The sequence below is a fragment of the Eucyclogobius newberryi genome, unplaced genomic scaffold, assembly GCF_026437365.1.
Source record: "Eucyclogobius newberryi isolate DKJ021-1_F unplaced genomic scaffold, fEucNew1.0.hap1 SCAF_2, whole genome shotgun sequence".
Taxonomy (NCBI): Eukaryota; Metazoa; Chordata; class Actinopteri; order Gobiiformes; family Gobiidae; genus Eucyclogobius; species Eucyclogobius newberryi.
Window position 1 is genome coordinate 4,292,527 of NW_027315834.1, and position 10,626 is coordinate 4,303,152.

Sequence of the window (10,626 nt, forward strand, 5' to 3'; positions counted from 1 at the left end):
TGAAAGTCGCCGGTGAAAAAGTGTAAGCATGTCGAATGATATCAGTTTGAAACACTTGGAATAGTTAAGGCCATTTCTTATCTAAAACTATTCAAATACTAGGTGGTATTTACTATTATTGATAAATCCTGGAAGAACAAGTTTGTGTATTCGGTCGAATTTACGACGGAGTATAAGGGCCAACCAAGAAAAAAAAAATGCGCTGCACTACGAGAATAAAGTCATTAATTAATGAAGAAAAAAGATGTTAATTAATGAGAAAAAAGTCTATGTCAGAAAAAAAGTCATAAATTAACGACATTAAACTCATTAAATAACGAGAAAAAAGTCATTAATTAATGACTTTGTTCTCGTAGTGCCCTTATACTCGTCGTAGAATTGAACCTGCTGCAGTTCATTTGGGCATAATACTTTGCCAGTAACAATAGTGAAAATGATTTATTAAACTTGACATTATTATTCATTCATTCTGCAGCAGATCCTCACATACAGTAACATCTGCCCCGGGGCAGACTGACAAAGATAGGCCTTATATCTGTAGCCGTTGTAACCCAAAAATAAATTAGTTTATAAAAGTTTGCTTTTATGTTCTTTGATACATCTGACTTGGTAACGTGTTTGAGAAGGATAGGTGTACTTACGTTCTCTTTTTGAAAGGATGTTTGGTCCGTTGGCTTTATTGGACAGAATAGATGAGTGAAATGGGGGATGAGAGAGAAGAGGACATACAGCAATAGTCAGTGTCGTGAATCGAACCCACGACACTTCAGCCGACTGCACTTTTTTATCAATATTCAATCCATTTGATCGATATAATTGTTTTTACTCATGTGTAACTGGACTGGTAATGCCTCAGATGCCCTAACGGTAATGCCTCAGATGCCCTAACAGTAATGCCTCAGATGCCCTAACAGTAATGCCTCAGATGCCCTAACAGTAATGCCTCAGATGCCCTAACGGTAATGCCTCAGATGCCCTAACAGTAATGGCTCAGATGCCCTAACAGTAATGCCTCAGATGCCCTAACGGTAATGCCTCAGATGCCCTAACAGTAATGCCTCAGATGCCCTAACAGTAATGCCTCAGATGCCCTAAACGTAATGCCTCAGATGCCCTAACAGTAATGCCTCAGATGCCCTAACGGTAATGCCTCAGATGCCCTAACAGTAATGCCTCAGATGCCCTAACAGTAATGCCTCAGATGCCCTAACGGTAATGCCTCAGATGCCCTAACAGTAATGGCTCAGATGCCCTAACAGTAATGGCTCAGATGCCCTAACAGTAATGGCTCAGATGCCCTAACGGTAATGCCTCAGATGCCCTAACAGTAATGCCTCAGATGCCCTAACAGTAATGGCTCAGATGCCCTAACAGTAATGCCTCAGATGCCCTAACGGTAATGCCTCAGATGCCCTAACGGTAATGCCTCAGATGCCCTAACAGTAATGCCTCAGATGCCCTAACGGTAATGGCTCAGATGCCCTAACAGTAATGGCTCAGATGCCCTAACAGTAATGGCTCAGATGCCCTAACAGTAATGCCTCAGATGCCCTAACGGTAATGCCTCAGATGCCCTAACGGTAATGCCTCAGATGCCCTAAACGTAATGCCTCAGATGCCCTAACGGTAATGCCTCAGATGCCCTAACGGTAATGCCTCAGATGCCCTAACAGTAATGGCTCAGATGCCCTAACAGTAATGGCTCAGATGCCCTAACAGTAATGCCTCAGATGCCCTAACAGTAATGGCTCAGATGCCCTAACAGTAATGCCTCAGATGCCCTAACAGTAATGCCTCAGATGCCCTAACAGTAATGCCTCAGATGCCCTAACGGTAATGCCTCAGATGCCCTAACGGTAATGCCTCAGATGCCCTAACAGTAATGCCTCAGATGCCCTAACAGTAATGCCTCAGATGCCCTAACAGTAATGCCTCAGATGCCCTAACAGTAATGCCTCAGATGCCCTAACAGTAATGCCTCAGATGCCCTAACGGTAATGCCTCAGATGCCCTAACGGTAATGCCTCAGATGCCCTAACAGTAATGCCTCAGATGCCCTAACAGTAACATTGAGCCTCATCTTTATTCAAATGTACAAAAGCCATGAATAAGATGACTTAGTGAAGACATTCAGGGCCCATTTTAAAGTAAGGTTTGGTCTAAACTAGAGTTAAACTAGGACTAAACCAGATGTAACGCAAATTGAAACAAAGTCAAATTTAGTAAACAAGAGAAGATATGTTTTAATATTTGGAACATGATGTTCAGGCCGGATCGGATCGTCACAAGATTCACACAGTAACAGGTGTACAAATGTTTTACTGAGTTAAAACTGAAAAACTAATACTTTTCTAAACACTTTGTGTAATTTTGAGATACCATTTAGCACATATTCTAAAATAAAAGAAGAAAATAACTGGTTTCAGAATGATGAGGAATAAGGACAATTCAAATTTTAAAATTAAATTTATATCATTTAAATGGGAAAAATTCCTCAAAATGCATAAAACAGGAAGCTGAAACTAGATGGTACAATGAATTTATTGAAATTTATTGTTCTAGAGGCATTTAGAATGCACATACATGAAAACAATGAAATATATATATATATATGAATATATATATCATATATATATTATACATACACACATTTAACATCACTTTTATCATCTGGCGAAGAATTTCAACAGACTTCACTTTCAAGTGCAGGTTAGTATTAGTATTGCACTTACTCTGGAGACACAATATTAATATAATAATCACGTCATAGTGCATTGCTATAAAAGAGTTTAAAAGACTTTCAGAATATGTAACTTATTTTTTAAGAGTCATTTATGATTTACCAAAAGAGAAATAATCCTGGTTTGATAAACACAAGTTCACAAATAACTAATGATATTTTGTCACTTCATTGAAACACTGCTGCACAAATAAATATCTTGTCTTCGGTGAACCAGCCACTCAGAAGGAGGAGAGGGGGCCCCCACAGGGGCCCTGTGGAGGGGGCCCCTGTGGAGGGGGCCAGGAGCCAGGGGCCAGGAGCCAGGGGCCCCGTGCCTGTAGTGTTCAGACGAGTGTGAGGGATCTGGGGGTCACAAGGCTCCTCTCACTGAAAGACACACAGCAAACAAGTAACTGTAAGAGTAACTGTAAGAGTAACTATAAGAGTAACTGTAAGAGTAACTGTAAGAGTAACTATAAGAGTAACTATAAGAGTAACTGTATGAGTAACTGTATGAGTAACTATAAGAGTAACTGTAAGAGTAACTATAAGAGTAACTATAAGAGTAACTGTAAGAGTAACTGTATGAGTAACTGTATGAGTAACTATAAGAGTAACTGTAAGAGTAACTATAAGAGTAACTATAAGAGTAACTGTAAGAGTAACTGTATGAGTAACTGTATGAGTAACTATAAGAGTAACTGTAAGAGTAACTATTAGAGTAACTGTAAGAGTAACTATAAGAGTGATTTGTGGGCACAAAGTCCATTTTGAAGGGAGAAACCACAGATAGATTATCGACTTCAGGGGTAAAACAAGTGCAAGAAACATAATTATTTCATATTATGAAATGATTATTTCATAATATGAAATGACTGTGGTCAACGTGCTGCTTTTGTCACCTGTAGTTTTAGGAGCCAACACTTTTACTCAAGTAAGAGACTGTACAATATATTACTCAACACTAGTAACTAACATTTAATATCCTTAATAAAGCATGGAAAAAGACTCAATTCATAATGAACAGTTTATTAAACAGATTCAGGATTGGCAACTACTTCATTTATACCACTAACACTAATAACTCCTTCATTATGTCGTCATTCATTTGTTCATTAGGATTTCAGTCTTCATGCGTTATTAAGGGAAGTATGTGAAAAAGACTAATACAAGAAAAATATTAAGGCAAAGTTGAGTGTAATTACTATAAATTAATACCAAAATATATTTCAAAAAGTTACTAAATTCGATGTACTTGAGTAAATTTAAAAGAACAATGTAAGAATGTAAGATTACCAGCGTCTGATTGGCCGCTGCTTACCAGGTAGACATCCAGCTCGTCGTCTGATTGGCTGCGGCTCAGAGAGGCCAGCGGCTCGTCCAGAGCGATGGTGGAGCTGGAGGCGCGGCGCTCTTCACTGCACACACGGCAACCACAGGCTTCAGAGCCGGCTAAACATGTGCAAACTATCAAAGTCATTTTCTGTCCATTGTCTCTCGTGGAGCAGCGGTGGACCAACTTTTTTGGGATAAATTTAGTTGTTTTTAGGAAATAAATGTATCTTAACTATTATGCTCCATTGTATAAGACTGTCACAAAACGTTGGTAATCTGTGGATCTGCTCAGGATAATGTTATGATCATTCATTTAGGAATAAATCATAGTAAAAGCTGACGTTAGTTGAAGCTATATTGTTTTTCAGGTGGATAATCGGTTTTAATTATTTTATACCATTTTTATAATATTTACACATAAGTAAGACAATTATGCTGGGCCGGAGCCAGGGCCGGAGCCGGAGCCGGGGCCGGGCCGGAGCCGTAGCTGGGGCCAGAGCCCGGGCCGGAGCCGGGGCCTGAGCCGGAGCCGAGGCCGGGCCGGAGCCGGAGCCGGGGCCAGAGCCCGGGCCGGAGCCGGGGTCTGAGCCGGAGCCGGGGCCGGAGCCGGGGCCGGAGCCGGAGCCGGGGCCGGGGCCGGGGCCGGGGCCGGAGCCAGGGCCGGGGGCCGGGCTGGATAAACTGCAGACTCACCTGTCGTCCGGCTCGTCGCTGCACTGGAAGGTCACTGTGGCCCTGGGCACATAGTTGGGGGGCTGAGCAGAGCTGGAGACTGCAGCAGGACAACACAGACACAAAGACAAATGATCAGAACAAAGTGCAGAGGCAGAAAGTAACAAAAGTAAAAGTCCTGTCCTTAAGTAAACGTTTGAGGTATCGACTCACATTTTTACAGTGGATACTTTTTATTTTTATTACAATACATTTTTAAACTGGACTCAAAAGTAAAAAGTACTATGGTTATTATGTTCATGACCACATCCTGTCTTAGGGCTTTGGTCCAAGTCTGGGTCTTAAGCAGACAGAAAAAAACACCAAAATGATTAGAACAAATGTGAAATAAATTCCAGTCAATAATCTATCAAGATGCTGCCCAAATGACCTAATTATAATTATTAACCTTACAGTGCAACTTACTTACAAAAATAATTTATGCTTCAATGACATCTTCAGCAAATACAACAATAGTAATAGTAGTAGTAGTAGTAGTAGTAGTAGTAGTAGTAGTAGTAGTAGTAGTAGTAGTAGTAGTAGTAGTAGTAGTAGCAGTAGTAGTAGTAGTAGTAGTAGTAGTAGTAGCAGTAGTAGTAGTAGTAGTAGTAGTAGTAGTAGTAGTAGTAGTAGTAGTAGTAGTAGTAGTAGTAGTAGTGGTATGAGCTGACGGTGCATCTGACCCAAACTGCACACTACGACCGCTAAAGAATCCAAGCAAAAACAACTATAGGAAATGGTGTAGTTATAAGTAAAAATGCATATTCAATTCATGATTTACACCCAAATCGTTGACAGTTTGACTCTAGGCCTTCTCCTTGATGCGGTGCATATACATATTTTTAATCTTGATCAAATTATTAGTCATGCCAAGGTATGAAAAGAAACAAAAACTGGTCCAATCTAAAATCAATGTCTTGGCTGACACGTCTCAACATGGCGGTCAGGGACAGTACGTTATGATTGGCAGATCTCTCCGGTGAGAATCCGACCGATAATTCAACCTCAGATCCAGGATGAGTATTGTGGAGTACGGGGTCCGGGGCCCTTTGCTCAGAGCTGTCCGGTCCCTGTATGACTGGAGCAGGAGCTGTGTTCATTGCCGGCAGTCAGACCTGTTCCCAGTGCATGTGGGACTCCTCAGGGCTGCTCTTTGTCACCGGTTCTGTTCATAGTTTTTATGGACAGAATTTCTAGACGCAGTCAGGGGTCGGAGGGTGCGGTCAGGGGTCGGAGGGTGCGGTCAGGGATCGGAGGGTGCGGTCAGGGGTTGGAGGGTGCGGTCAGGGGTCGGAGGGTGCGGTCAGGGATCGGAGGGTGCGGTCAAGGGTCGGAGGGTGCAGTCAGGGGTCGGAGGGTGTCCGGTTTGGGGACCACAGGATCTCATCTCTGCTGTTTGCAGACGATGTTGTCCTGATGGCTCCATCAAACCAGGTGGGTGAGAAGTCCTTCCCCCAAGTGGAGGAGTTCAAGTATCTCGGGGTCTTGTTCACGAGTGAGGGAAGGATGGAGCGTGAGATTGACAGTGTGATCGGCTGCAGTGATGCAGTCGCTGCATCGAACTGTTGTGGTGAAGAAAGAGCTGAGCCGAAAGACAACGCTCTAGGTTTAAGATAAGATAAGAATAAACTTTATTGTCCCCTGGGGGAAACTTGTCTTGGACTCAGTGTAATATGACACTTAGAGGAAAAACACATTTAAAGTTTACCATTGAATATATGTTCCTACTCTCACCTAAAGGTCATGAGCTTTGGGTAATGGAGGCTGGGCACTGGGATGAGCTCAGTCCCACAGGAGGGGGGAGACACACAGATTGGAAGAACCAATCTAAAGCTACTGGGGGTCAGGGTCAGTCCAAACACGGCTTATGTACAGTATCTGTGTGTTCCTATGACGGATGAGAGATGTTTATCAATTAATTTATTTACAGTAATGTTTATTTGACTTAAGCCCACACAATATAATGTAACTTTCAACAGTCAATATGACCATGAACTGAACACTTAATGTATTTTCAAAAGAACAGTAAGTGGAGTAGTTTGTGTGTAGTGCTCACAGTCTGAGTCCAGCTGCTCCATGCTCTGTGCCTTCTTCTCAGTCCTCTTCTCCTCTCTCAGAGTGGACAGCACCTCCTGAGAGGCCGACTTAGCAGCGTACAGAGACCCACGCTTTCTCTTGGACGAGGCGCCCCGCAGAGCTGCAAGAGGTAACAGGGAGAAGTCAGCGGAGTGACGGGTCAAAGGGCGACAGGGAGGAACAGGAGTCAGAGGAGTGACAGGTGAAAGGGCGACAGGGAGGAACAGGAGTCAGAGGAGTGACAGGTGAAAGGGCGACAGGGAGGAACAGGAGTCAGAGGAGTGACAGGTCAAAGGGCGACAGGGAGGAACAGGAGTCAGAGGAGTGACAGGTCAAAGGGTGACAGGGAGGAACAGGAGTCAGAGGAGTGACAGGTCAAAGGGCGACAGGGAGGAACAGGAGTCAGAGGAGTGACAGGTGAAAGGGCGACAGGGAGGAACAGGAGTCAGAGGAGTGACAGGTCAAAGGGCGACAGGGAGGAACAGGAGTCAGAGGAGTGACAGGTCAAAGGGTGACAGGGAGGAACAGGAGTCAGCGGAGTGACAGGTCAAAGGGCGACAGGGAGGAACAGGAGTCAGCGGAGTGACAGGTCAAAGGGCGACAGGGAGGAACAGGAGTCAGAGGAGTGACAGGTCAAAGGGTGACAGGGAGGAACAGGAGTCAGAGGAGTGACAGGTCAAAGGGCGACAGGGAGGAACAGGAGTCAGAGGAGTTACAGGTCAAAGGGCGACAGGGAGGAACAGGAGTCAGAGGAGTGACAGGTCAAAGGGCGACAGGGAGGAACAGGAGTCAGAGGAGTGACAGGTCAAAGGGCGACAGGGAGGAACAGGAGTCAGAGGAGTGACAGGTCAAAGGGCGACAGGGAGGAACAGGAGTCAGAGGAGTGACAGGTCAAAGGGCGACAGGGAGGAACAGGAGTCAGAGGAGTGACAGGTCAAAGGGCGACAGGGAGGAACAGGAGTCAGAGGAGTGACAGGTCAAAGGGCGACAGGGAGGAACAGGAGTCAGAGGAGTGACAGGTCAAAGGGCGACAGGGAGGAACAGGAGTCAGCGGAGTGACAGGTCAAAGGGCGACAGGGAGGAACAGGAGTCAGCGGAGTGACAGGTCAAAGGGCGACAGGGAGGAACAGGAGTCAGCGGAGTGACAGGTCAAAGGGCGACAGGGAGGAACAGGAGTCAACGGAGTGACAGGTCAAAGGGCGACAGGGAGGAACAGGAGTCAGAGGGGTGACAGGTCAAAGGGTGACAGGGAGGAACAGGAGTCAGCGGAGTGACAAGTCAAAGGGCGACAGGGAGGAACAGGAGTCAGAGGAGTGACAGGTCAAAGGGTGACAGGGAGGAACAGGAGTCAGAGGAGTGACAGGTCAAAGGGCGACAGGGAGGAACAGGATTCAGAGGAGAGACAGGTCAAATGTGACAGGGAGGAAAAGGAGTCAGAGGAGAGACAGGTCAAAGGGGAACAGGGAGGAACAGGAGTCAGAGGAGTGACAGGTCAAAGGGCGACAGGGAGGAACAGGAGTCAGAGGAGTGACAGGTCAAAGGGCGACAGGGAGGAACAGGAGTCAACGGAGTGACAGGTCAAAGGGCGACAGGGAGGAACAGGAGTCAGAGGAGTGACAGGTCAAAGGGCGACAGGGAGAAACAGGAGTCAACGGAGTGACAGGTCAAAGGGCGACAGGGAGGAACAGGAGTCAGCGGAGTGACAGGTCAAAGGGCGACAGGGAGGAACAGGAGTCAGAGGAGTGACAGGTCAAAGGGCGACAGGGAGGAACAGGAGTCAGAGGAGAGACAGGTCAAATGTGACAGGGAGGAAAAGGAGTCAGAGGAGTGACAGGTCAAAGGGCGACAGGGAGGAAAAGGAGTCAGCGGAGTGACAGGTCAAAGGGCGACAGGGAGGAACAGGAGTCAGCGGAGTGACAGGTCAAAGGGCGACAGGGAGGAAAAGGAGTCAGCGGAGTGACAGGTCAAAGGGCGACAGGGAGGAACAGGAGTCAGAGGAGTGACAGGTCAAAGGGCGACAGGGAGGAACAGGAGTCAGAGGAGAGACAGGTCAAATGTGACAGGGAGGAAAAGGAGTCAGAGGAGTGACAGGTCAAAGGGCGACAGGGAGGAACAGGAGTCAGCGGAGTGACAGGTCAAAGGGCGACAGGGAGGAACAGGAGTCAGCGGAGTGACAGGTCAAAGGGCGACAGGGAGGAAAAGGAGTCAGCGGAGTGACAGGTCAAAGGGCGACAGGGAGGAACAGGAGTCAGAGGAGTGACAGGTCAAAGGGGAACAGGGAGGAACAGGAGTCAGAGGAGTGACAGGTCAAAGGGCGACAGGGAGAAACAGGAGTCAGAGGGGTGACAGGTCAAAGGGTCAGCTGTGTGAGAGGGAGGAGTCAGTGGTGTGACTCACGATGGAGTTTCATGAAGACTGTGGAACCCATGAACTTGAGAAACCTGCAGGATAATGAATGAAAATGATCCTGTGTTTATAGAATTGTCATAAATGCTCATTAACTGAGAGCAAATAAATAAATAAACAAACAAACAAACAAACAAACCTGTCGGCATAGAAGTTCGGCCGGTGAACTGATACTGTGTCCTAGAGCAAGACACATAACAAGTTAAAGAGTGTGAGGATGCAAAGGTCCAGTGTTTTGGATGTCAGAAAGCAGCGGTTCAATAGAATAATGAAAGTTCTCGTACCCCATCATGGACCAGAGCCTTCCAGGAGTGTTCCACCTTTTTAATTAATCTGAGAAAAAAAATTAAATCATTATAAATATGCTCCTGTCATTGTGACAATGCTTTTGGCTCTATATTGTTAAAGTTGCATAGACATCACTGTAGGGGTGAAGCATGTATTTCATCTCAAAACCAAATGAATGGATTTTTGTGGAATGAAAATCTGATTTGAAAGAGGACTGAAATATGAACTGCTAAACTAATACAAGACTTCCATGCATTTCAGAACTTGCTTTTGGAGGTCCAAACTGCAGCGTTAGCATCTCTTTATTCCCTCACTGCACATGTGTTGTCTGCAGAGGACATTCCACCACCTAAATACCGGTAATAGCTGTTTTGTGGTATGTTAATAGGCCCAGTTTGTATGTTTGTGATGGACTGTACGGCCCCGGGACCTCGTGTTTGTTGGCCCTCACCTGTACGACTGCAGGATGTCGATTATGCCCAAAAAGATGAGCAGGTTTTCATCTTTGTGTTTGGCAGGAATCCCTCCCAGACTGCAACACAAAAACATCCACGTTCAATACTTCTCTGCGACACACTGTATGTATGGACACATGCACTTCTTCATGTGGAGGAAGCAGAAGGACCAGTGCCTCCCAGAATGCAATGTTTTTTTTGTCTGTGAGCATGAATTAACACAATTGAAATAATGTTCTTTACAATAGCTTCAGAGAGTGGTGCCATTATTAAACTACAAAGATGTGTTGTTGAGATTAATATGAGAGGTTTGTGGAGCCGATCCCTGACAAATGAAGGTAAGGCTCAACGTTTTGGAGATTTCGTTCAAAAAACACGTTGGCCCCACATTGGCCCCACATTGGCCGTTGCCCACCATCTGAGATAACGACATCATCAGATTCTAGGTTGGATCTCTGATGCTGCCTTTTGGCCGAAGTACTAACCTAGTTAAATATAGGTCAAATGAAAACAAAATAAATCGATTTCATGATGATACATTTGATGATATTTTATCTTGTTGCAGCCCTAACCCTAACCACAACAGCAGAACCATCGGCCTCCTCAGCCGCTCCATCTCCTCCTCTTCATCAC

The 10,626-nt window shown here is 45.4% G+C and overlaps 1 protein-coding gene across 1 annotated transcript in view; it reads right to left on the bottom strand.

Annotated features, from left to right (window-relative positions):
* Positions 1-2,988: 2,988 nt before the first annotated feature.
* The window catches only part of pip5k1ba (phosphatidylinositol-4-phosphate 5-kinase, type I, beta a), a 17,094-nt gene continuing 9,456 nt past the window's right edge, over positions 2,989-10,626 (bottom strand). Inside the window, exons 7-14 of the mRNA XM_072453765.1 lie at positions 9,990-10,070; positions 9,535-9,583; positions 9,390-9,430; positions 9,242-9,285; positions 6,825-6,965; positions 4,751-4,829; positions 4,044-4,140; positions 2,989-3,109 (exon numbers count right to left, since the gene is read on the bottom strand). Of these exons, the coding sequence (XP_072309866.1) occupies positions 3,107-3,109; positions 4,044-4,140; positions 4,751-4,829; positions 6,825-6,965; positions 9,242-9,285; positions 9,390-9,430; positions 9,535-9,583; positions 9,990-10,070 (535 nt within the window). The 3' untranslated portion in view covers positions 2,989-3,106. The remainder of the gene's footprint in view (positions 3,110-4,043; positions 4,141-4,750; positions 4,830-6,824; positions 6,966-9,241; positions 9,286-9,389; positions 9,431-9,534; positions 9,584-9,989; positions 10,071-10,626) is intronic.